A 26,007-nucleotide genomic window follows, 5' to 3' on the forward strand; every position below is an offset into this window, starting at 1 on the left:
GGGGGACTTTCTCACGATCTTTTAACTTGCGTTGCCCTTTTTGTCGATTGTTTCTTTTGAATATAAAATCTCATCGAAAAGATGTTTATAAGTGGAATACAGATCGTCAACGTTGAAGATTTAGGTAAAATGATTCGTTTGCCTAAATGAGGATTTAAGAAAGCAAAATGACTATGATCATTCATTATGGCATTTCACACGATTGCTACGACAATTAAGCCTAGTTAGTTATAGGGGCTCCCGTACTCTCCCTCACCTTAATTGGTCAGGGGAAAGTGTGGTAAATTTTAACTACTTGTAACTAGAATGACACTCGCGCTCAAGGCAACTTTCTTTTCACACTATTTCCATTTTTGGTGTGAAGTTCTTTGGTCAAAATTAAATCACCACGCTCTCATATTTTGTATAAGAGTAAGATTGGTTTGTATATGTGATTTCAACAGGAACTTTTACAGTTGGGACATGTATATACAATAGGCACCTGTTTGGCTGAATAAGCTATGGGAGAGAGTGACTATATCTGTTCCACAGTATTACCCAGTTACGAATAGCCTTAGGTTAAACAGATACTGACAGGTTTGATCAGAATGCATTTAGAGAAACCGGTTTAACGATTTCTCTCAAGGTATTGGAGTGTGAAATATTGAGTGAATTCAGGCTAGGGAAACGCTTCTGGGTCAGTCCATTAAAAGATTTTTTGTGCTTTTTTAAAGACGCGATGTTGTTTAAAGCTTCATCTAAGAGGGGACAGATGTATAATGTATGTGTTCTGAATAAACCGTTTATTATTCTTATTCTTATTATTATTTTTATAAATCTAAAGCAGTTCTTCACAGTTGTTGATGGAGTGATAGTAACTTATAGTCATTGTCACACGGTTTACCAAAAAAAGGAACAAAGATCTTTTGTAACCGTTGTGTTTTGAAATGCGCAAAAATCCTGACATATATCACATAGATACGTTGTTTGCTTTGACCTTCGACCCATACTGCTCTCATTTGGAGTTCACCTTATGTTGTAATGTTTTCAGTTAATGTAACCGTATTCATCGTTGTATATTTTGATTATTACATTTGTGTGCTTTTATTTTGCCTATATATTTGTATACCAGAAGTAGACTCCCCTGAAATCTTCGCTAGCGAAGCCAAGCCAATGAAATATTTGTATGCCTTTATTTTTCCTATATGTATGTGTGTGGGGGAGGGGGGGTATGTATGTGTGTGTGTGTATGTGCGCCCGCGCGCGCGCATCTTCTAGATATATCTTCTTCTATGTTTACTGTTGTTGCCATACTTTGTACCTGCTACAATAGTCGAGCAATGAAGTCTTTCTATGACTGTCAATGCGCTTGCAAGGCCATTGATCCCAATAACATCACAATATCTTCAATCCATATACATGCCAAGAAGGGCAAAATAATGGTAGATGATAAAAAGAGAAAAAGAAAGACATCATCTAAATCTATAGTTTCACACCTCTTTTATTTTCTTAAAATATGTGTGAGCGAACTCATATGGCTCTTCGATTACATTAGGATTTGAGGATGACATAGAAAATGAGAGCGCTTTGTCTTTTGTTTGTTGAAAAATAAGGTACGGACAAGGAAATGGCACAAAACGTTGAACAATGTACATTTCTTTCACACAACAAATTCGTTTTCTATACAATTGGTGTCGCACATATTGAGCATTATCTCACAATTGGAGTCCTGTTGCATCGACCTATCTGCCTCGATGTGTAATGGGCGGTCATTGTGATGGAGGAACCGAATTTAACTTGGTCGTGCCCATAAAGGAATAGGGATATAAGAAGAACACAAACATGAAGAACAGACCAGAGGGGGCGAGGAAGACGTATACAGAGTGTAAAGATTAAGAACAAAATGAGTTCATTTTTGTTTTAACTTCGACGTATCAGTGTGTGAATATTTGCTGACAGACACAATGCTTAAGTATCAAACGATAGCACTTGATAGACGACAATTTGACAGCTGTATGAACACCCTGAAACAACGTGATATCTAACTCACCTTCTGGCGCCTCAGAAGTAGGTTGTGTAGTGACCGTTGACGCCTCAGATGTGGGTTCGGTAGTGGCCGTTGGCACCTCAGATGTGGGTTCTGTAGTCACCGTTGACGCCTCAGATTTGAGTTCTGTAGTGGCCATTGACGCCTCAGATGTGGGTTCTGTAGTGGCCATTGACGCCTCAGAGGCGGGTTCTGTAGTGGCCGTTAACGATTCAGAGGTAGACTCCGTGGTGGCTAGGGCAGTCAAAACAGTTGTGGCTATAGTTGTTGACGCCTTAGTGGCGGGCTCTGTAGTGGCCGTTGACGCCTCAGAGGCAGTTTCTATAGTAACCGTTGATCCCTTAGAGGTGGATTCTCTCGTACTGGCCGTTGACGCCTCTGTGGTGGGTTCTGTATTGACCGTTGACGATTCAGTGGAAGGTTCTGTAGTGGCCGTTGATGCCTCAGAGGTGGGTTCTGTAGTGACTGTTGACTCCTCAGAGGTGGGTTCTGTAGTGACCGTTGACGCCTCTGGGGCGGGTTCTCTAGTGACCATTGACGCTTCAGTGGTGGGTTCTGTTGTGAACGTTGACGCCTCAGAGGTTGGTTCTGTAGTGACCGTTGACGCCTCAGAGGTGGATTCTGTAGTGACCATTGACGCCTCAGTTGTGGGTTCTGTAGGACTAGTGGTCTTTGACGCCTCAAAGGTGGGTTCGGTAGTGACCCTTGAGGCCTCAGTGGTTGGTTCTACAGCGGCAGTTGACGCCTCAGAGGTGGGTCCTGTAGTGGCCGTTGACGCCTCAGAGGTGGGTTCTGCGGTGACCTTTGACGCCTCAGAGATGGGTTCGGAAATGACCGTTGACGCCACAGAGGTGGGTTCTGTAGAGGCCGTTGACGCCTCAGAGGTGGGTTCTGTAGTGACTTTTGATGCCTCAGAGGTGGGTTCTGTAGTGACCTTTGATACCTCAGAGGTGGGTTCTGTAGTGACCTTTGATGCCTCAAAGGTGGATTCTGAAGTAGTCACTGACGCCTCAGTTGTGGGTTCTGTAGTGACCTTTGATGCCTCAGAGGTGGGTTCTGTAGTGACCGTTGACGCCTCAGAGGTCGACTCCGTGGTGGCTAGGGCAGTCAAAACAGTTGTGGCTGCTGTTTGGTCAATTGTTGTGGAAGCCGATGATGTTTTAGAAGTGGTTGTCACGGCTAACGAGTTCCTTATTGTTGCCTCTAATGTTGGTGCACTGTTGGTTGTCACTGTTACTGAACTCTGTGGTGAAACTGCAAAAAAATGGTCATCTTTTTTTGTTCAATCTGCCTTTTCTTGAACATTTATATATCAAGCACAGTTAACTGTAATCGTAAATATGTGAATCGGGACATTACTGTCAGGATAAAGTTAGAATTGAAGAAAAGTCAAATTCACGAAACGGCTTGTGGTGGTCGACTGGTCTCATGACATGAGGTTAACTTTATCTAAAAGTTGTGAGTGTTATGCTGCAAGAAAATGTAGTGCTTTCTGTAAATATGTTACCTTCAGTTGAGCTTGAAGACCTTGTACTCTTTTGTGTCGTTTCAATAAATGTAGGAGAAGTGGACAATGTTGTTTCTTTCACCGTTGTAGGCAGTACAGATGTAAACCCCGTTGTGATTTGTGTTGTATACGGTGCTGTAGTGCTTGATTTCATCGATGTTTGTAAGACGGTTGGCTGTGTTGTACTAGGATGAGACGTAGTCTGAATGATAGGTTCTGTGGATGTTTTTTCCTCAGTTGACAAGGATTTTTGTATACTACTCTGTTGTGTTGACTGCCTTGGCGTGGTGGTGTGTATAGGAGTCGATGACGCTGCTGTCATCCTAACTGTTTGGTGAGGACCTGTAACAGTTGATGTTAATTTTGTCGACCCGTGTGCGGTGGTTGGGTTCACTGAACTTGCAAGTGTTGTACTTCGGTCAGATGTAACATGAGAAGTTATTTCCGTTGACACCTTCCCCTTAGTTGATGTCTGTATACTCTTTTGTGTAGATGAGTTGAGAACGCTGGTTGGTGTAAAAGAGGTAGTTTGCGTATTTGCAGCTATTGTAGTCGATGTAGATGTTGACGCTGTTGTGGTTTCTGTTGTACAGGGAGATGTTCTGCTTGATTTCGTTGTTGAAGTGTGTTGGGTGCTTTGCCAACCTACAGACGTTGGCTTCCTTGTAGTTGTGGGTGTTGTACTAAGGTCAAATGTAGTATGGGTAGAAGTGTCAGTGGATACCCTAACTCCAGTTGACGTAGAGGTCTGTTTCCTTTTTTGTGTTGATGGTAAGTCTGTCAATCTAGCTGTAACATTATGTTTTGTTGTTGATATACTACCTGTTAGCGTTGCCATGTCTGTTGTTGGTTTGGTAGTAACTATAGTTGATAAAATACCTGTCGTCATCTCTGTCGTTGTTGGAATTGTAGCCTGACGGACTGGTGATGATGTCACTGTACTCTCAGGTGATGTAGAGGGGACTTTGGTTGCTTCCGTAGTTAGCAGTCCCTCCGTCGCCACTGACGACAGCTCAGTAGTTTGATACGATGTAAGGATCGGCTCTTCTGTTGTGTGTACCGTACTCTCTGGAACATCAGTTACAGTTTCAGTTGTTGAGGATTCGGTGTTTGTCGATGGACTTGTGTTTGTTGAAGATTCAAACGGTGTCAACGCCTCCGTTGTAACTGTGGTGGTTTGGGGAGTGGTTGCCGTTGAAACGCCGATGGTCGACGGCCTAGTTGTTGAAGCTCTAGTTGTTGCGTCTGTCATAAGGACTGTTTTTAAGGTTGTTGCTGCTTTAGTGCTGAGTTGAGTAGTAGTAGCTGATGTTGATGTGTCCCTTGTGGATAGTTGAGTTGGTTCGTCGGTGCTAGCCTCTGTTGTAGATTTTGTTGCAAACGTTGTTGGCACGTCAGTTGTAACAAGGGTGTGAGTTTCCACCGCGAATGAAGTTGACGTTTTGGGCCGTACGGTAGTAGCTTCTTTACTTGGCGTTGTAAATGTAGGTTTTGTTGCAAGCTCTTCCTCGGGAGTTGTCAACAACTCTGTTGTAGCTGAAGTAGCTTGTATTATGGTCCGGCTTGATGTCGGTTTCGGTGTTGTTAGACGTCCTGTCGACGTTATAGTCTCCTTAGTCACTTGAGCTGTAGTCGGTTGATCTGTCATAGCTGTCATTTCTGTTATGAATGGCAACGCAGGTGTTGTCCTCCCTTCTGTTGTGGTCTTCGTTGTTCTATAATCTTGCGGTGTTGTAGCTGCCTGCGATTTAGGCTCTGCTTCTGACGTGCTGAATACTGCTGTAGTTTGTGATGTTGTAGCCAAAGGCGATGTATGAGTGGAACTCTTTATCGTTGAAGGTCTCGTGAATACCCCGCCTGTTGTTACTTCTGGCTGCAACGCTGTTGATACTCTCGTTGTAACTGTTGTAGTTTCACGAGTTGACGGGGTTGAAATATCAGCGGTGAATGGTTTAGTTGATATCAATGGTTTAACAGTTGAAGGTGACCCGGCTGTGGTGAGAAAGGTAGAGGCTGCGATGAGTGGTGTTGATGTTCCGTGTCCAGCTGTGCTCAACTCGGTACTTGTTAATGTTGTTATTACGGTAATCGTTGTTTTGGGTTTTGGGGTTGCTCTCTCAGTTGGTGTAGCCTTCGTTGTTGCTTCTGTCATAAGTACTGTTTTAAACGTCGTTGGTGCTTTCGTTTGAACTGTTCTTTCTTGAGTAGTAGCTAAAGTTGAAATGTCCCTTGTGAGTGGTTGTGTTGGTTCGTCAGTGCTCGCCTCTGTTGTAAGCTTTGTTGTAAACGTTGTTGGTAATTCAGTTGTAACAAGGGTGGGAGTTCCTACTGCGGACGGAGATGGCGTTTTGGGCCCTGTAGTAGTAATGTCGATACTTGACGTTGATATTCTTGCATTTGTTGTTATCTCTGTCCTAAGGTCTTCCTCGGGGGTTGTAAACAGATCTGTTGTACCTGAAGTTGTTTTTACCAGGGTGGGGAACGATGACGGTTCCGGTGTTGTCAGACGTCCTGTCGACGTCAAAGTCTGCCTAGTCATTTGCGATGTGCTATGTTGTTCCGTCATCGCAGATGCTTCTGTCGTGAATGGCAACGTAGGTGTTGTGTGTCCTTCTGCTGAGGTTGTACTGCGAGCTTCCTGCGTTGTAGCTATTGTTCGGGGTCTTGAGGTTGACCTCTCTGTTGGTGTAGCTTTCGTTGTTGCTTCTGTCATAAGTACTGTTTTAAAAGTCGTTGCTGCTCTCGTTTGAAGCGGGCTTGGTTGAGTAGTAAATGAAGTACCCCTTGTGGATGGTTGAGTTGGTTCTACAGTGCTGGCCTCGGATGTATACTTTGTTGCAAACATTGTTGGGCCTTTAGTTGCAACACGGGTTGAAGTCGTTGTAGCAGACGATGATGGCGTTTTGGGTCCTATAGTAGTGACGTCGGTACTTGACGTTGTCATTGTAGATTCTGTGGTCATCTCTGTTGTAAGGTCTTCTTTGGGAGTTGTAAACAGTTTTGTTGTAGCTGACGTAGTTTGTACGGTGGAGGATTCTGTCGGTTCCGGTGTTGTCGGACGTCCTGTCGACGTTAAAGTCTGTTTAGTCATCTGTGAAGTGCTCTGTTTTTCGGTCATAGCTGATGTTTCTGTCGTGTATGGAAACGTAGGTATTGTTTGGCCTTCTGCTGAGGTTGTACTGCGAGCTTCCTGTGTGGTAGCTGTTGTTCGGGGTTGTGAGGTTGATCTCTCTGCAGCTGTTGCTGAAAATTTCGTTGTTGCTTCTGTCATAAGTACTGTTTTAAACGTCGTAGCTGCTTTCGCTTCAACTGTGCTTGATCGAGTAGCAGCTAAAGTTGAAGTATCCCTAATGGATGGTTGAGTTCGTTCGTCAGTGTTGGCCTCTGTTATAGATTTTGTTGCAATCGATGTTGGCACTTCGGTTGTAACAAGCGTGGGAGTCGCTTCCGCGGGCGTAGACGACGTTTGGGGCCCTGTAGTAGTAACGCCGGTAGTTGACGTTGACAATGTAGGTTCTGTGGTCCGAAATGTTGTAACGTGTTCCTCTGTAGATGTAAACAGTTCTGTTGTAGCTGAGGTGGTTTGTACCAGGGTGGGGGATTCTGTTGCTTCCGGTGTTGTCAGACGTCCTGTCGACATCAAAGTCTGCCTAGTGATTTGCGAAGTGCTATGTTGTTCCGTCATAGCTGATGTTTCTGTTGTGAATGGCAACGTAGATGTTGCTGAGGTCTTTGTTGTACTTCGACCATTCGGTGTGGTAGCTGTTGTTTGGGGTTTTGAGGTTGATCTCTCTGTTGGTGTATCTTCTGTTGTTGCTTCTGTCATAAGTACTGTTCTAAAAGTCGTTTCTTTTCTCGTTTCAACGGTGCTTTTCTGAGTAGTAGCTGATGTTGAAGAGTCTATTGTGGATGGTTGAGTTGGCTCTTCAGTGCTGGCCTCTGATGTATACTTTGTTGCAAACGTTGTTGGCACTTCAGATGTAACACGGCTGGGAGTTCCTACTGCGGTCGAAGATGACGTTTTCGGCAATGCAGTACTCACCCTTGTAACTTTGCGTGTAGGCGTTGCTGATGCATCTGTTGTTGTCACTGAAGTAGTTTGTGCAAGTGTTACGGTTGGTTGTGTTGTAGCCGTCGGTTTGAGTGTTGGCAACACCTGTGTTGTAGCGACAGTAGTCTGAAGATGTGTCGATCTATCTGTCGACGATGTCAGTCTATGAACGGTTGTTGATGTTGTTCCAACCGTTGTTTTCAATGTCGTTTCACCTTTTGTTGACGTTGCCACCTCGCTAGTGAGCGATTCCGTCACTACAGACAATGCTTCTGAAGTATGCGTCGCTTTACCTGTCGAGGATAAGATCGTTGTTTCCGTTGATGCAGATTGGGTTGTCGTTATTATCGTTGAAGGGCCCGATGTCGTTTCACCTTCGGCTGTAGTTGCCTCACTAGTCATTGTTATAGTTGACAGCGGTTCCGTCGCTAGATTTGTTGTTGAAGGGACCGTTGCTTTCGGTGTTGTTTCATTTTTTATCGATGTTGCACCTTCGGCTGACGACGCCTCACTAGTCATTGCCATAGTTGACAGCGGTTCCGTCGCAAGATTTGTTGTTGAAGGGACCGTTGTTTTCGATGTTGTTTCATCTTTTGTCAATGTTGCACCTTCGGCTGACGTCGCCTCGCTTGTCATTGCCATAGTTGACAGCGGTTCCGTCGCAAGATTTGTTGTTGAAGGGACAGTTTCTTTCTGTGTTGTTTCATCTTTTATCGATGTTGCACCTTCGACTGACGTCACCTCGCTAGTCATTGCCATAGTTGACAGCGATTCCGTTGCAAGATTTGTTGTTGAAGACACCGTTGCTTTCGGTGTTGTTTCATCTTTTGTCAATGTTGCACCTTCGTCTGACGTCGCCTCGCTTGTCATTGCCATAGTTGACAGCGGTTCCGTCGCCAGGTTTGTTGTTGAAAGGACCGTTGCTTTCGGTGTTGTTCTATCTTTTGTAGATGTTGCACCTTCGGCTGTAGTTGCCTCGCTAGTCATTGCTACAGTTGACAGCGGTTCCGTCGCTAGGTTTGTTGTTGAATGGAGCGCTGTTTTCGGTGTTGTTTCATCTTTTATTGACGTTGCACCTTCGGCTGACGTCACCTCGCTAGACATTGCCATAGTTGACAGCGGTTCCGTCGCTAGATTTGTTGTTGAATGGACTGTTGTTTTCGGTGTTGTTTCATCTTTTATTGACGTTGCCGCCTCTGTAGTCATTATTATTGTTGACAGTGGTTCCGTTACCGTAGACAGTTTTTCTGTACTTTGCGTTGCATACTCTGCCGAGGTTGACATTGTTGTTTCAGTTGATGCAGGTTGGGTTTGTATCATTGTCATTGACGGCGTTGTTGATTCCGATGTTGTTTTAACCGTTGTTGAGGTTGCCGGTTCTGTAGTCATTTTTATTGTTGAGAACGGCTCCGTCACGTCAGACGATTTCCCTGTAGTTTGCGTTGTTTTGGGTGTCGTGGCCGCTTCAGAGGTGGGCTCTGTAGTGGCTGTTGACGCCCCAGAGGTGGGTTCTATAATGGTCATTGGCATCTCAGAGGTGGGCTCTATAGTGGTCAATGACACACCAAAAGTGGGTTCTACGGTGACCGTTGACGCTTCAGAGGTAGATTCTATAGTTGCCGTTGACGCCTCAGGTGTGGGTTCTATGGTGGTCATTGACGCTTCAGATGTGGATTCTGCTGTGGTCATTGACGCCTCAGAGGTGGGTTGTATAGTGATCAATGACACACCTGAAGTGGGTTTCATAGTGGTCATTGGCGCTTCTGAGGTAGATTCTGTAGTTACAGTATTTGACGTTGACGCCTCAGAAGTGGGCTCTGCTGTGGTCGTTAACGCCTCAGAGGTGGACTCTATACTGGTCGCTGACACCTCAGAGGTAGATTTTGAGGTAACCGTTGACGCCTCAGAGGTAGGTTCTTCACTGGCCGTCAACGCCTCAGAGGTTGGTTCTATAGTAGTCAATGACACCTCAGAAGTAGATTCTGTAGTGGACGTTAGCACCTCAGATGTGGGTTTTATAGTGGTCAATGACAAACCAGAGGTGGGTTCTATTGTGGTCATTGACGCTTTAGAGGTAGATTCTATAGTGGTCGCTGACGCCTCAGATGTGGATTCTGTAGTGCTTATTGATGCTTCAAAGGTGGGTTCTGCTGTGGTCATTGAAGCTATAGATGTGGATTCTGCTGTGGTCGTTGACGCTTCAGAGCTGGGTTGTATAGTAGTCATTGGCGCTTCTGAGATAGATTCTGTTGTGCTAGTTGACGCCTCAGAGGTGGGTTCTGTTACAGTAGTAGCCGCTGACGCCTCAGAGGTAGATTTTGAGCTAACCGTTGAAGCCTCAGAGGTAGGTATCATGGTGGTCATTGGCACTTCAGATGTAGATTCTGTTGTGGTCGTTGATGCCGCAGAGATGGATTCTGTAGTGGCCACTAAAGCCTCAGAGGTAGAATTTGAGATACCCGTTGACGCCTCAGAAGTAAGTTGTCCAGTGGCCGTTGACGCCTCTGAGGTGGGTTCTATAGTGGTCAATGACGCACCAGAGGTGGGTTTAATAGTGGTCATTGGCGCTTCTGAGATAGAGTCGGTTGTGAGAGTTGACGCCTCAGATGTGGATTTCATAGTGGTCATTGACGCCTCAGAGGTGGGTTCTATGGCAGTCCTTGGCGCCTCAGAAGTGAGTTCTGTAGCAGTCATTGGTGCCTCAGAGGTGGTCGTTGAAGCCTCAGAGGTGGGTTCTGTAGTGCTAGCGGCCATTGACGCCTCAGAAGTAGGTGCTATGGTAGTCACTGGTGCCTTAGAAGTGCGTTCTCTCGTGCTTTTTGACACCTCAGAGGTGGATTCTGTAGTGGTCGTTGTCGTCTCAGTGGTTGGTTCTACGGTAATTATTGGCGCCTCAGAGGTTGGTTCTATATTGACCGTTGACGCCTCAGGGTTAGGTTCTGTAGTGACCGTAGCTGCCTCAGAGGTGGATTCTATAGTTGTTTTTGGTGCCTCAGAGGTGGATTCTATAGTTGTATCTGGTGCCTCAGAGGTGGATTCTATAGTTGTTTTTGGTGCCTCAGAGGTGGATTCTATAGTTGTATCTGGTGCCTCAGAGGTGGGTTCTATAGTTGCTTTTGGTGCCTCAGAGGTGGGTTCTATGGTAGTCAGTGACATCTCAGACGTGGGTTCTATAGTAGTCATTGCCGCCGGAGTTGCTTTGGACGTTGTACCAATTGTTGATTTCGAATTCGAAGTCGTTTCCCTTCTCGTTGAGGTTACAGTCTCCGTAGTCAGGCCCACTGTTGACATTGGCTCTGTTACAAATGACAACGTTGTTATATCTGATGCGTTTGTCTCTTCCGTCGTAACGGAGGACATTTGAGGAGTTCTGTCCGTTGAGATTATCAAAGTGGACGACCTGGATGTCCCCTCTTCAGCTGGCAGTACAGTGTTAATCCTTGTTGTGTATGACGAGTCTGTAGCTGTCGTTGTTGCCTTGGACGTTGTACCAACTTTTGTTTCCGTGACCATTCCACCCATTGTTAACGTTGCAATTTCAGTAGTCATCCCCACTGCTGACACTGGCTCCGTTACCAATGATAATGTACCGGTGGGCAGAGTAGGTTTCTCTCTTGTCGATGTAAGCAAAGCTTCAGAAGTTGCGTCTGTAGTTGTTAGTCTGGACGTTTGAGGAGTTGTTTCTGTTGGGATAATCACAGTGACTGACTTGGTTGTCCTCCCTTCAGTTGGCAGTGCAGTATTCAGCTTTGTTGTGTATGGGGGTTGTAGCTTTGTTGATGTGGTTGCCGTTGATTCCGATGTTGTTTGGAGTTTTGTGGATGATGAGACCTCGGTGGTCATCATCATGGTTGATAACGGCTTCGTAACTACAAACATTCTTTCTGTAGTTTGTGTTGTTGTCGAGGTTGATGTAGCTGTTTCGGTTGATGTAGGTTGGGTTGCAGTTACTGTCGTTAACGGGACCGTTGGCTCCAATGTTGTTTTGCCATTGAGATCTGTTGAGGTTTCTGTCTCATAAATAGGTTCTGTAGTGGACGTTGGCGCTTCAGAGGTGGGTTTTATAGTAATCTTAGGCGCCTCAGAAGTTGGGTCTATTGTGGTCGTTGGCGCCTCAGAGGTGTATTCTGTAGTGCCCATTGACACCTCAGACGTGGGTTCTATGCTGATCGCTGATGCCTCAGAGGTGGATTCTGTAGTGGGCCTGGAAGCCTCAAAGGTGGGTTCCATAGTGGTCATTGACACCTCCGAGGTGGGTTCTATAGTTGTCGTTGGCACCTCAGTGGTGGATTCTGTAGTGGCCGTTGACGTCTCAGAGGTGGATTCTGCAGTGACCGTTGACGCCTCCGATGTGGATTCTGTAGCGGCCGTTGACGCCTCAGAGGTTGGTTTTATAGAGGTAAATGACGCCTCGGAGGTGGATTCTGTAGTGACCGTTGACGCCTCAGAGGTGGGTTCTGTAGTATCCGTTGACGCCTCTGAGGTAGGTTCTGTGGTGGTCGTAGACACCCTAGAGGTGAACACCGCCGTTGACCCCTCAGAGGTGAAGTCTGCCGTCGACGTAGTTGCTCCTTTTGAGACTTCCGTTGTTATTGTGGAAAGTTTTGACGTTTTGACCGTTGAGATTACCTTAGTAGACGGTTCGGTTGTCCCCACTTCAGTTAGCAGCAGAGTGTTCATATTTGTTGTGTTTAATGGTTTTAATGTTGTTGGTAGCTTTGTTGTAACAACAGAAGTCTGCGGAAATATTACTGTCGACGCCGACGTAGTTGTTTTGGACGTTGATTTCGATGTCGTTTCCCCTCTTGGTGACGTTTCAGCTTCGGTAGTCATTTTCACTGTTGACACTGGCACTGTTACCAATGATAATGTTCCCATTGACAGTGTTGTTGGTGGGTCATCCCTTGGTGTAAGCGATGCCTTAGAAGTTGAGTCTGTTGTTACTTTTGACGCTGTCGTTGCCACCGTTGAAGTTTGAGGAGTTGTTTCTGTTGAGATAATCAAAGTGGACGACATGGCTGTCCTCTCTTCAACTGGCAGTACAGTGTTCATCTTTGTTGTGTCTGAGGGTTGTAAAGTTGTTGGCACCTTTGTTGTAACAGCAGTGGTCCCCGGAATAGTTGCTGTCGACGCCGACGTAGTCGTCGTTGTTGTGCCAAATGTTGATGCCAGCGTCGCTTCCTCTCCTGTTTACGTCGTTGCCTCCGTAGTCATCTCCACGGACTTTGGCTCTGTTACCAATGACATTATATCCGTGGACAGTGTTGTAGGTTGTTCATCTGTCGATGTAAGCGAAGCTGTATTAGTTAAGTCCGTTGTAACTTTTGACGTACTCGCTGTAACTGCTGAAGTTGAGACGACCAAAGTAGTTGGTTGTGCTGTCTTCTCCTTTGTCGGTAGTACAGAGCTCATTTTTGTTGTAACCACGGTTTCAAGCGTTGATGGCGCCTTTGTTGTTGCAACAGTAGTCTGTGAAAGTGTTGTAGCTGATGTTGTAGTTCCTTCGGTTACGGAGCGGGTTTGCGATGTTGACTGAAGCGGTATTTCAGACGTAGTGTGACCATCAGCTGACGTTGTAGCCTCGGTAATCATTGACAACGGTTCTGTCACTACTGACAACTCTCTCGTGGTCAACACGGTAGTTTCTATAGCCTCGGTCGTCATATCTATTGTTGCCAACGACCCAGTAACGAGTGGTGTCCTTGTAGTTGCAACTCTGGTTGGTGTGTTGGCACCCATCGTAGTTGGCACTTCTGCTGTGCTGGTTGTAGCTCGGGGTCTCTTTGCCGTTGAGACGCCCATGGTTGATGGCTCTGTTGTTGTCCTTTCAGTTGGTTGTGCCGTGTTCATCGTTGTTGTATCGGCAGTTTCAAGCGTTGTTGGCACAATCGTAACACCAGGCGTAGTTGCTTCAGACGTTGTATATTGGGCTGTTGATGTCAACCCAATCGTTGATTCCGATGTTGTTCTATCAACACTTGCCGACGTTGCAGCCTCCGTTATCGTCTGCAAAGTTGACATCGGCTCTGTTACCAGTGATAATGTTTTCGTGGACAGCGTTGTAGGTACGTCTCTTGGCGATGTGAGCGATGCTTTAGAAGTTATGTCTGTTGTAATGTCCACCACTTCCGTTGTATAACGTCTTGTTTTATCTGTTGTCGTTCTCTCTGTATTCATTGTGGCAGGTGCTTCGGTCGTCGTCACTGCTTTCTCTGAAGAAACAATGATAGTCTGGGAGGCATCGGTTGTACCAGGCTCGGTAAGTATATCTACTGTTGTTTGAGATGTTTCAGAGTCAATTGTAGTTTCAAGCTCATGATCAGTGTCTGTAGACAGCGTAGTTGTCGTTCTTAAAGGTTCTGTCTTCATTGTTGTTGCGGTAGGGGGGTCAGTCGTCATTGCTTTCTCTGAAGAAACAATGATTGTCTGGGGCTCGTCGGTTGTACCAGGCTCTGTGGGTATATCTACTGTTGTTTGAGATGTTTTAGAGTCACCTGTAGTTTCAAGTTCATGATCAGTGTCTGTGGTCAGCGTAGATGGTTCGGTTTTCATTGATGTCGCGGTAGGTGCTTCTGTCGTCACTGCTTTCTCTGAAGAAACAAGGATAGTCCGGGGTGCATCGGTTGTAGGAGTTTCTTCGGGTATCTTTACTGTTGTTTGGGAGGTTTCAGAGTCAACTGTAGTTTTAGGTTCATGATCAGTGCCTGTAGTCACGGTAGCTGTCGTTCCTAAAGGTTCTGCCTCCATTGTTGTTGTAGCAGGTGCTTCGGTCGTCTTTGCTTTCTCTGAAGAAACAATGATAGTCTGGAGTGCATCGGTTGTACCAGGCTCTGTAAGTATCTCTACTGTTGTTTGAGATGTTTCAGAGTCTACTGTCGTTTCAAGCTCATGATCAGTGTCTGTTGTCAGCGTAGCTGCCGTTTCTAAACGTTCAGTCTCCATTGTTGTTGTGAAAGGTGCTTCGGTCGTCTTTGCTTTCTCTGAAGAAACAATGATAGTCTGGAGTGCATCGGTTGTACCAGGCTCTGTAGGTATCTCTACTGTTGTTTGAGATGTTTCAGAGTCTACTGTCGTTTCAAGCTCATGATCAGTGTCTGTTGTCAGCGTAGCTGCCGTTTCTAAACGTTCAGTCTCCATTGTTGTTGTGAAAGGTGCTTCGGTCGTCTTTGCTTTCTCTGAAGAAACAATGATAGTCCGGGACGCATCGGTTGTACTAGGCTCTTTAGGTATCTCTACTGTTGTTTGGGATATCTTAGAGACAACTGCAGTCTCAAGTTCATGATCAGTGTCTGTGGTCAGCGTAGAGGGTTCTGTTTTCGTTGATGTCGCGACAGGTGCTTCCGTCGACACTGCTTTCTCTGAAGAAACAATGATGGTCCGGGACGCATCGGTTGTACTAGGCTCTTTAGGTATCTCTACTGTTGTTTGGGATATCTTAGAGACAACTGCAGTCTCAAGTTCATGATCAGTGTCTGTGGTCAGCGTAGAGGGTTCTGTTTTCGTTGATGTCGCGACAGGTGCTTCCGTCGACACTGCTTTCTCTGAAGAAACAATGATAGTCCGGGACGCATCGGTTGTACTAGGCTCTTTAGGTATCTCTACTGTTGTTTGGGATATCTTAGAGACAACTGCAGTCTCAAGTTCATGATCAGTGTCTGTGGTCAGCGTAGAGGGTTCTGTTTTCATTGATGTCACGGTAGGTGCTTCCGTCGACACTGCTTTCTCTGAAGAAACACGGATGGTCTGGGGCGCATCGGTTGTAGGAGTTTCGTCGGATATCTCTACTGTTGTTTGGGAGGTTTCATAGTCAACTGTAATGTCAACTTCATGATCAGTGTCTGTAGTCAGCGTAGCTGTCGTTCTAAAAGGTTCTGTCTTCATTGTTGTTGCGATATGTGCGTCAGTTGTCATTGCTTTCTCTGAAGAAACAATAATAGTCTGGGGCGGCTCATTGGTTGTACCATGCTCTGTAGGTATCTCTACTGTTGTTTGAGATGTTTCAGAGTCAACTGTAGTTTCAGGTTCATGATCAGTGTATGTAGTCACTATGACTGGCATTCCTAAAGCTTCAGTCTCCATTGTTGTTGTGGAAGGTGCTTCGGTCGTCATCATTGTTTTCTCTGAAGAAACGATGATAGTTTGGGCTGCAGCGGTTGTTGTAGGCTCTGAAGTCATCACTACTGTTCTTTGAGATGCTTCTGAGAAAACCATTGTCGCCGGTTCAGTAGTGGCCTCAGTTACAACATCCGGTTGAAACGTTGTTAAAGCCATCGGATTCTTACCCTGGGCAACTCGTAAAGGAAGTGTTCCTACTGTGACATGTCTAGCAGCTTGAATGGTGGATTGACCCCCATAAACACATAAATTCATAAAAGGATTAGACCGTCTCCCAGCCCAGAACAATGGCTGGGACAGATTACCATAATACTGGTAAAGAAATTCAAAATTTTTCTGTACTGGTGTTCATAGGAACATTATCAAACCATGCAGAATGACTCAGATAACTGATCCAAGGAGGTTTCAATCAAATAAGATCCCTTGGATAATCCAGACAATACTATCTACAACTTTCAGGTTTTGGAAAATCAAGCTTGTTCAAATTTTAAAATCAACCCTGACAGTTTAGTGTCAGAGTATCTAATTGTATCTACATTTCCAACTTGAAAATGTCTTTCCCACATTAGCGTTGGTAATTGTGTGTCTAGAAATATGACTTGTAATTTTGGGTTATCTGTATCTGTGTCTACTTGTAGTCTAAGAAACCAGTATAGACTGTAGAACTGTACACATAACTGCCAGCCAATGTCTCAAACTAAACCACAAGCCATTGTTGCCATTACTTTATTTCTGGGCTAAGTGTCCTTCTTGATGTGTAGCCATACTTTAATTTCTGATATCTGTTGTTATTTCAAACATAAGTTGAAGAGTAACTTGTACATGGTGAACTGTCTCTGGCAGGCCTCCACTGATGTGCACTGTACGGCTGCCAGCAGCACACTGAAGCCTATAGTTTACATTATCCAGCCTTTATATAGTTTTACTGGGGTCTTTAATATTCCTGTAACAGCCGTTGTAGGTTGCGGAGTTGTCGTGGTTAAGACATCCATGGCCATTGTGGACATCTGAGTCGAACTTTCTGTAATCGTTCTTGCCTCTGGAAAGAGATTATCTGCTGTTTTTAAAGATCCCGTGCTCATTCTTGTTGTTGTAGAATCTTTTGTAGTTAGTGGTCTCTCTGTAGAAGCAAGGATAGTCTGGGTAGCAGCCGTTGTTGAAGGCTCGGTGGTAATGTTTACCGTTGCCAAAGGTTTTGTGGTCAGTGATGGAGCCGGTGGCGTAGAGTACGGTGTGGTCCCACCTTGTTCAGTTGTTGGAACAATTGACACTGCTGTTGTAGAGCCTTGTATCTGTTTTGCGCCTATCTGAGGCGAAACATCAAGGGTCGTTTGTGTACCTGCAACGTCTTCTATCCAAGTGGCATGAGTTTCTTTTGTAGAGTCCACACGTTCTTGACTTGCTTCAGCGCGCCCTATATCAGTTGAGGTGGGGGTTGTCACAAATAAAAGGGCCCTTTTGGGGCGTACGCGCATTGCTTTTTTGGTAGATATGTCGGACTTATCTAGTGCAGTACTGTACACTGGTTTTGTTTCAATGTTTTTGTTTCCTTTCAGATTTGTCAGCTTCTCATAAGGCGTGCCTTGAGTCTTGTGCTCTTCTTTGATTCTAATCTTACCCTTGGTGGTACTATTTTTATCTTTGCTGATGTCTTCAGCGTTTCCTTCAAATAATACTTCCTTAATAGATGTTTCATTTTCTCTATGTTGGCGTTGAGGGTTTGCAGGTTTGTGTCTTTTAAACATATTCCTATTATATAATGTGTTCTTGGTGTAATTCTTCGCTGGTGATTTTTCATACTCAATTCTTTCCGTTTGAACGCCGGTACGTTGTACGAGCAAATTTGAACCGTGGTTCTTAACTTTTTCTCCAAGCGGTAATGTTCTCCTCCTCGAATTTCCGTATGTATCGTTGGCGAAGTGTTTGTACCCATATCTTTTATTAGAATGTTCATTGTCAAGAGATGCAGAAGGCGGACTTTCAGACGTTGATGTTCTTGTAACAGACAGGTCTTCTATTATTGTTTCCAATCTAAGTGCAGGTGATGATACTGTGGGGTGTGTAGACGGCTGTGCTGTAGACGTCCCTCCTCCGAAAAGATCTAGACAATAATATAGAACAATCTCCTGTATTATACTTTGACCAACGTACCAGAAGATGTAAGAAAATTAGTACGCGCCCGTTCTAAGTTCATCTCATCTATACCATCTATCTAGAAGGTATCTAACTGGACTGCGGCATTTTGGCGACACATTGTTGCGGCAACATTGCGAATGTTTCGCCAATTTTCCCTTGCAGTCACACTGACCTGCGACGCGTTGGCGAATGAAGCCCAGTTGAGCAGATAATTGGAAATGGCAGTGTTGCACTGAATAAAAAACCAATGTAACATTATCGGAATACATCAAAAAGAAAATTGCACTGATAAAAGGATGTTCGCTTATAAAACTTGGCACAATATTGGTAACATGTGAAACATACGAATACGAATTGAAAGACTCGAACTTTGAATTACTTTTCACATAATAAATGGTGCCTTACCTATTGGCAACTAATGGCCTCCAATAGGGGACCAGCATTCGAGTCTAGTTCACGTCTTGTTCGCGTCTAGGTCACGCTAGCCTGGAGTCCAGCCTTGCTGTCTTTGGCCCGCTCTCCCAAGATCCACCAGTCTGCCAAAAAGCGGATCTTGGGGAGTGGGCGAAAGCTAACAAGGCTGGACTCCAGGCTAATAGTTCACGTCATTCGTAGCATTTCTGCCCATTGTGTTGTATTTCACTTGAAAAACAATTCCCCATTTTAAGCGGCACATTGGCGTCCATTGCCGTCTAGTTTGCGTCAAATTGGCGATTTGGGGTGTCACGTTGGAGAAGTCATTTGCAAGCAGTCGCCAACGTGCCGCAGTCCAGTGGGATATCCGCTTAACCATTTCCCTCATATATTTTCACAGGTGCGCATCTGAAAACGAGTACAGACAACCAGAGAGCCCGAATGATTTATCAGTAATCTAACAAAAAAACAGATCTCACCGACGATAAAAGTGTTTTGTCTGTCTGCAACTTGGTTAAGCCTTCCAGTGACTCGTCCACCCGTAATTATAGTACTTAAGTGGAAGACAATGGACCACTTGTGGAAGTCTGACCCCACCCTTCCTGCAAATGTTAGATAGTCTTCACACCTTATTGTCACCTTTTGACATTTCTTGACAACAGTCAACATTTTATTATGTTTTTGATATACATGGAGGACGAGAGAGAGAGAGAGAGAGATACGGAGAGAAAGAAAGAGAGGGGTAGACAGAAAGCACGAGAGAAAAAAAGGAGACAAAGAAAGAGAGACAGGAATGGAAAATGACAGAGGTAGGGGGGAAGAGAGCGAGATACAGAGAGCGACAGAGATAGGGAAAGAGAAAGGGACACGGCTAGAGAAAAACAGATAGAGTGAAAGGACAGAGAGTCACAGCTAAATGTAGCATTGTTGAGAGATGGGTATACCACATTACCATAATTGAATATCGTGTATTCTTTTGTTGAAGCCACAAAGCGATTCCTTCAACAGAAATGTGTCTTTCTGTTACATGCTGGCCAGTCATGCCTATAATACATATGTCCTTGGCCCATTTCCTTTCATCATAGCTGACCCTATTACATATAAATTTGTCCCTTTCTTCAGCCTAAGCTTCGTATATCATTTGCATAAACAACTGAAGAGGAAATAATGGGTTCCGGATTGAGGATTGCACACTGCAGGCATGTGTACTGTAAATGCAGAAATGTTCGCAGTGGTTTTATGTTCGCGGTATACGCGGCGACCGTTTCACCGCGAACTTAAAACCACCGCGAACATTTTGTCCAATACTGTAGCAGTATGTGACTATGTGACAGATTGACGAACGAACCACATGTGGCTATAATACTGCTGCGAGCTTAAAAACACAGCGAACTCTCCATTTTCCCCTTAGCGCGAAATATAAACCATGCATTTACAGTAATTACTATGGATCGTGGGGGTGTTACAAAGGTACAGTGTTATTGTGAGACGTTTATCTGTTTGTATGAAGTGTGACTAATTGATACCTACAGATATTGCTGGGCGGGACGTGAAGGCAGACAGTTGTTGACAGTTCGACACTTAAATCGATTTGTACGGTGTTAAGCGACTAATAGTACATGTATATTACTAGATTTACCAAACAGCGTGTATTTTCGTACGGATTGCACTTAATTGCAATATCACATTTATTTCGATAAATTGGGTCAGAAAATGGCAAAGATGTACCGAAGAACTGGTTAAAAGCAATGAATCACCAACAGGAAAAATGATTTGGGGCTGAAATGTCAAAAAAATGAATCTGTTTTGTTTTCCTTTAACTATCTATCTTTCCGTACAACAGCGTTACATTGGGAGTGATCTTATAAATTTCATGACGTTTCAACGACGATTTAACGAGATGCAACAATGATTAACTGAGCAGAAAGATTTTCATTCCGTGGACTGAATACAGTGGATGTCCCTGTATAGCTCAACTGGTAGCAGTATCAGTTGGTAATTGGGAGACCCCGGTTCGAAATCCAGGGAATTGCATCTCATCGGTTGGGACTGCTCCCGTATTTCGGTAGGGACGTAAAAAGATAGGGGTCCCATGTTCCAGTAGCTGCCTTAACTTGAGCACGTTAAAGGGAAGGGCTAGCAACACCTCCCTGTAAAAATATACCCTGCTACAGAAACAGCAAGGAAACTTGCTGACCTATGTGCCACTAGCTACTTCTATAACAGACTGTCTAACTGACTAAACTTTTTGTGCCGACTGCATATCGTTAAGTATAGACCTAGAGATGTACAGTGCAAATAAAGTGAACGAATAATACTTCCTTTAATTAGTTAGTTTCTGTTATTTCCTCCTTTATTTCTTTTCCTCCTTTATTTCTTTTTGACGGTTTCCTTCTGTGTTAGCTTGCCATTTCCCCGCATATATCTGTTTAAGTCAGACATTAGAATATATCCATATCCAATATAACTATGCATGCTGAAAACCAGACATTCCATGCAGTGACTGATTGGGAATGTTACAAAGATCTCACCAAAGATAATGTTTTGAGGTGCTTTGTCTGCCTGTGTCCGGCCTCCGGCTAACTTTAACCCTATGATTATACAGAACTACAGAAGCGTTAAAAGAGGGTCCGACGCTTTTCAAATTGTGACCCCACCTGCTTCAGTGCAAATGTTATCGAATCTTCACACCTTCTCTTCACCTTTTGACACTACAGTCAACATTTTATTATGTTTTAACGTTTTGGTTAAAGACCTATGCTATAATAATATGCCATCTGTACACCAAGTCACAAATAAACGTTTGAATGAAATCGTTAACAATGCCCCCCATGGGGATTGACTGAAATCAAGTGCTTGTGTCTAGACAAAATTATTTTTATTCCGTAAAAGTTACATATCTTGAGTTTAATTGTGAAACAAAACGTGTGTTTGTTTGTCTGTTAAATGCACAGGCGGACTTTCACAAGTCCCATGGCAAAACATTAGTACCTATATCTAAATCTACTTATATCTCTTTGATACGATTATTTGAAGTGAGTGTTTTGAGCATGACGCATGGGGTTCCCACCTTAGGTAGTCGGTCAATCGATCATTATGTGTCTATATATGTCTTGAAAATTTCTTTGATGTATAATGTTCACTTTCTTTGCTTTTTTGGGTTAGTTAGTTTGCGTTTTGCAAAACGCAAATTGTGAAAGAATGCGTTGGAATTCGAATGAAAACAAACGTTTTTGTTTGGATGTAGTCTGTCAAGCGAAGAAAGTGCCCCGAGTGATGCTTTATAAGCGGTGTCGATTTTTAGACCCATTTGCGTCCAATTCCACAAATAGAAAATGATTTTTTTTTTTTTGCAAAATGATTAAATTTCAGAAATATCAAGCCTTATCAAGTTTTGCCCCTGATATGATGTATGGATTTGATTCCGAATGATCTGAAAAATGTATATTACATAAAAATGTTGAAACTTTAAAATCTCCTGAAAACAAAGTTTGAAGATGAACCATTATGATAGCTCGCACAATTTATTAACAACTGTTTCAGTAAGAAAATAGATACTTCAACTACTGCATTCATAGCACAGTGCACAAAATGCAATGCATGACCAATACATATTTAGTTTTTGGTATCTTTTCATATGTAGATTTCGACCTATAAACGTTTGGCTACTGAGAAAGCACACAAAAGACTACAGTCCGAATATAGGTCAATTTTAGAAATAGACTTTTTATGGACTTCTTGCTTTGAGGATGATTCTTATTTGATATAATTTAAATCTAAACATAAGTAACTTAAACTTGTAGTATAAATGCTTAAAGATCAAATGTATCTGCTTAAAGTTTGGATAACATACCTGTAGTTCTAGATGACTGCACTGTAGACCAGGTGTATTGGAAAACAACAAGCCGCAAGAAAAAAATTCTTGACAAGAAGTATAAAATCCAACTCCACATTTTTACCGGCCGCATTTCAAAGTCCGTGTGACGTTTGTAGCCATCCACACTTCGATGAAAAACCTTCGCTAAGGCACAATGCCATCATTATCTACATCTTTGAATAGACAACCGATAGGACACCATTGTTGATGAGAGTTAAGTCATATCCTGACAGAAATCAGCTTGGGGGTGTTCCCACCATGTGTGTCCTGGTATATGTGCAATCCTTTCAATTCAATTTAGCCAAAGAGGATAATGTTTCAACTTTTAGACACAAGGAATCCATTGTGTTCATTTGCATCATTATTAGCGGCACGATGCACAATTCACTCACTCTCACTATCTCCCATGATAGCAAATAGTCAGCCGTCGGGGCAGCATAGCTCTCAATGAAAGCTCTCCACTGCTGGCGGTCTACCGCCAGTCTGGTCATCTGGTTGCCTGAATGACCGGTCCCTCCTTTAGATCTTGCACAATTAATGGTTGACAAAAGATGAAATTGACAATATTTTCTTTTTCACTGCATGTGTGCTACTAAAAATCATGGCCGCAAATCATTTAAGCATTTTGTGGTCAATATCATTGCCCAACTTTGCAGCGGAAAATGAAAGCAGGTGTGAAGAAAAGAACCTTGCAAAAGACCTGAGCCAGCTTATATTTTAGAAGTGACTTATGTGGTAGAGATGGTCATTCTCGTATAGGACTGTATAGCCATAGCCAAAGCTTGTGTGTTTTGATTCAATAAATGTAAACTCATAGTTTTGAAAAGGTGTTAGCAAAGGTAAATGCAGAAATGTTCGCGGTGGTTTTATGTTCACGGTTTTCGTGGTGAACTATTTACCACGAAGTTAAAACCACCGCAAAAAGCTGTTCCATTGTGCGACTGTAGCGCTACTATTGTTTCAAACGTGAACTAGAAACCACCGCGAACACTCCATTTTCTCCCTACCGTGAAATTAAATCACAGCGAACATTTCTATATTTACAGCATTTGCCGTTACGTTCAAAGCCTCCAGTATTTAGACTGGATTCCAGGTTCAATCAATCGTTCGCAGGCAGCAGTGGCTGATGCATGGCGGCTGCAGACATGCATAGGGCTCACCAGGCTGGTCTGCTCTCGGCATAGACTCTCCAGTTGTTTCTGGTGATCCCCAGCCCCTGGAGCGTGTTGAAGATCTGGTCTTCCCATCTTCATCTAGGGCGACCTCTAGGTCGCTTCCATGACGGGTTAGGTTCCGATGAAATCAGCCTGATGGCGTCCTGAGTAGGAACCACCCTGGAGACGTGACCCAGGAATTCGAAGATCATCTGTTGCTTGGTGATTTTACAACTAACCGGCAGTTGGTTAGATATATAACTTTTAAATTGCATTTTGTTCTTAAGACTTTAATACCGATCCCCATTTGAAACGTTCCCCATTTGAACAGTTCAACAGACGATAAAACGAATAGTTAGCAAGTGTGTCAGTTCAGGATTTCAAACTAAAGCTTAAGTCTGAAATCGTGTTATTACCGACCTATTACACCCTCTTAACAAAGGACTAATCATGAATGGGAAGTACTGTTTGGTAGGGAATTTGGTCATACTTTTTTCAGGCCAATGGTTCCTTTCTAGTCCTGTCTTTCTACGTTTTCTTTGTCAACTCTCTTGTACCATTCCAGTTTCCCCTCCTAAGGCCGTGTTAATTTGATTATATGGATGACATCCTCTGGGACCCCAAAACTGATGCGAGTGTGCAAATAAAATAAACAGTTTGGCAAAAAAAAATGTTGACTTCATTATGAATATGAAATCTATGTGGTCAAGAAGGATGAACAAAATGAAACACACAGAGTATGGAACATTGTATAGTACATGTAACACCGAAATACAGATTCTGCATTTTTGTTCTTTTACATCTTCTTCTTTCATGCGTCTTTGACTTTTGCGTTCTTTAACATTAGCATCAACTTTTCTTCATCATGTATCCGCCACTATGTTAGCATCCCTATTTCATGATCAGTAAATCCTTCCTAAAGCATTCTCAGACATTTAAAGATCTTCTGACCCTCTTAAATAACCACTATCAAATGTCTGTAGCTCAAAAAAGAGGATGCCAAAAAAAGGAAAAAAAGGAGGTAGCTTTAAAAATATGAAAAAAGGAGGAAAATTAAAAAATATGAGAATGCTTCAGCTACTGGTAACTACTATTTGAGCTATGATCCATTGAACTGCAAATAAGGACACCATCGGTTGCCTCATTGATGAGGGAAGTGACTGAAAACACTCTATCATCTATGGCCTATTTACACATTTAAGTTTTCGGAGTCGACTCGGGGCTGTGTGTGGGGAGCTTTGGGCTGCTCACGTGGAGTTTAACAACTAAAGAACTGCTACTTGAGTGGTCAAGGCTTCTCCTTGCACAGTCCTGAGTTGACTCAAAACATGTGTGTGAACCTAGTCTATATGTTTAACTTATCTAAATTGTCCCATGCCTGATCGAATAAATAGATACATAAAGTTAACTTGAACTACCTACATGTTTAACTTTTAAATTATCAAATAAATTCTGTCCCATCTCTGAATACTAGTAACTAGATATATGAAGTTAACTTGAACTAAACAGATCTGAATAAACCAGTTGTAGTTGACGTTAACTTTGCTGTTGTTGTTGTTTCAGTTTCTGTTTCATCTCCTCAATTGGAAGGTACCAATCCTTTGGAGGGGTGTCTCGGCGAGGCCACACGGTGTTCACATAGTATTTTTGCTGAAGATGTCTGTTCTCAACCTTAAGTAGCTCTTGCTGTTGAAGATGAAAAAACAAGTTTTAGTTTTAGCTGAGGTATGTTAAATGTCAAGATAGTGGAAATCTATTCTGTGAAAAACAAAAGAGTCAGACAACATGTGAAACAAGTGTTTGTGAAAAAGCTGACGTTTGCGGTATATACTGTTCTTGTAGGATTAGGAAAATATGATCCTTTTGTATGGGGTGTATTTGGGGTGGGTACCTGTACAGAAATTTGGGATGGGGTGTCAAGCTATGATTCTCCAAAACCTAAAAACACTGCTGCGGTGCTCAAATCGCCATGTTTCATTGGTACCAAAATAATTACCAACAGGCCAAAATTAAAAAACAAATCCATCTAAAGGATCTTGAGTTACAGCTGCGAACACACTAACACAGACAAAAACAGTACCCCTGTTGGAGGCTACTGATAACATCCTCCCTGGAGGTAAAAATTGTGAAAATAAAACTGATAGAGATGCATACAAGACCTTGCTAAGGATGGTAATAAAACAACTTCTGAATATATCTCTACTCACTGAATAAAAAAGACTCTTTTTACCAATGCAGCACAGGTGTTGCTGCTTATACATATTAATGAGATGCATTCCCACAACACTACGCGGTCCCAAACGTACAGAAGTGTAACACATAGTGTTGCGATCCCTGTGATTGTACATATGTAAATACTTTGTGTTTGGGAATGCATCTCATTAATATGTATAAGCAGCAACACCTGTGCTGCATTGCTTTGTGAACCAGTCAGAATTGCCTTGAAAACCCTAGCGAACCTTAGACTGATTGTGGACCATGGCCCTCCGTATTCCTAAAGTGAGTCCTGTGAACTTAAGATGGACTCACTCTGGGAGGAGAGCTTAATGACCATGACTGAACTGCTCCACCCTTGGACTCACTTGAGACCCATCAGAGCTGTCACCCAGCTCCCAAGCCCAGAGTCTGGTCAGGGAGTTCCCTTGTGGGAAGCTGGAGTTGTGTCTGCATTAGTTATGCCAGATCTACCGTGTAATTGAGATCACCAGCTCCAGCCACATAGGCTGT

General features: G+C 43.5%; 3 protein-coding genes across 3 annotated transcripts; all 3 read right to left on the minus strand.

Moving 5' to 3' along the window:
• Positions 1-224: 224 nt before the first annotated feature.
• On the minus strand, positions 225-5,190 carry LOC136423977 (mucin-2-like). Its single transcript, XM_066412377.1, has 3 exons — positions 4,413-5,190; positions 2,030-3,280; positions 225-256 (listed from the first exon to the last, which is right to left on the minus strand). Exons 1-3 carry the CDS (start codon positions 5,188-5,190, stop codon positions 225-227), a joined length of 2,061 nt encoding a protein of 686 aa, XP_066268474.1.
• An 892-nt stretch (positions 5,191-6,082) lies between these two features.
• On the minus strand, positions 6,083-12,264 carry LOC136423978 (mucin-2-like). The gene is made up of 4 exons (XM_066412378.1): positions 8,193-12,264; positions 7,537-7,689; positions 6,377-6,596; positions 6,083-6,239 (listed from the first exon to the last, which is right to left on the minus strand). The coding sequence occupies exons 1-4, from the start codon at positions 12,262-12,264 to the stop codon at positions 6,083-6,085; spliced, it is 4,602 nt and encodes a 1,533-aa protein (XP_066268475.1).
• Positions 12,265-12,613: 349 nt separating this feature from the next.
• On the minus strand, positions 12,614-15,795 carry LOC136423979 (mucin-22-like). Its single transcript, XM_066412379.1, has 2 exons — positions 13,202-15,795; positions 12,614-12,815 (listed from the first exon to the last, which is right to left on the minus strand). The coding sequence occupies exons 1-2, from the start codon at positions 15,793-15,795 to the stop codon at positions 12,614-12,616; spliced, it is 2,796 nt and encodes a 931-aa protein (XP_066268476.1).
• Positions 15,796-26,007: the final 10,212 nt, after the last annotated feature.

The sequence above is a fragment of the Branchiostoma lanceolatum genome, chromosome 18, assembly GCF_035083965.1.
Source record: "Branchiostoma lanceolatum isolate klBraLanc5 chromosome 18, klBraLanc5.hap2, whole genome shotgun sequence".
NCBI classification, from domain to species: domain Eukaryota; kingdom Metazoa; phylum Chordata; class Leptocardii; order Amphioxiformes; family Branchiostomatidae; genus Branchiostoma; species Branchiostoma lanceolatum.

What these genes read in the sequence shown, in the direction of transcription:
- LOC136423978 (XM_066412378.1), bottom strand. Translation starts at nt 12,264, where the DNA reads ATGAACACTCTGCTGCTAACTGAAGTGGGGACAACCGAACCGTCTACT. An exon ending in AAACGTCATCTTCGACCGCA is followed by an intron (nt 6,597 to 7,536) that starts GTAGGAACTCCC and finishes TAACGTCGACAG; the next exon opens with GACGTCCGACAACACCGGAA. An exon ending in GCAACTAAAGGCCCAACAAT is followed by an intron (nt 6,240 to 6,376) that starts GTTTGCAACAAA and finishes TACTTATGACAG; the next exon opens with AAGCAACAACGAAAGCTACA.
- LOC136423977 (XM_066412377.1), bottom strand. Translation starts at nt 5,190, where the DNA reads ATGACAGCTATGACAGATCAACCGACTACAGCTCAAGTGACTAAGGAG. An exon ending in AACGACAGAGATGACGACAG is followed by an intron (nt 3,281 to 4,412) that starts GTATTTTATCAA and finishes ATTTTTTTGCAG; the next exon opens with TTTCACCACAGAGTTCAGTA. An exon ending in TACTTCTGAGGCGCCAGAAG is followed by an intron (nt 257 to 2,029) that starts GTGAGTTAGATA and finishes TGACCAATTAAG; the next exon opens with GTGAGGGAGAGTACGGGAGC.
- LOC136423979 (XM_066412379.1), bottom strand. Translation starts at nt 15,795, where the DNA reads ATGGTTTTCTCAGAAGCATCTCAAAGAACAGTAGTGATGACTTCAGAG. An exon ending in GTGTTGACCACGAGAGAGTT is followed by an intron (nt 12,816 to 13,201) that starts GTCAGTAGTGAC and finishes CATTGGTAACAG; the next exon opens with AGCCAAAGTCCGTGGAGATG.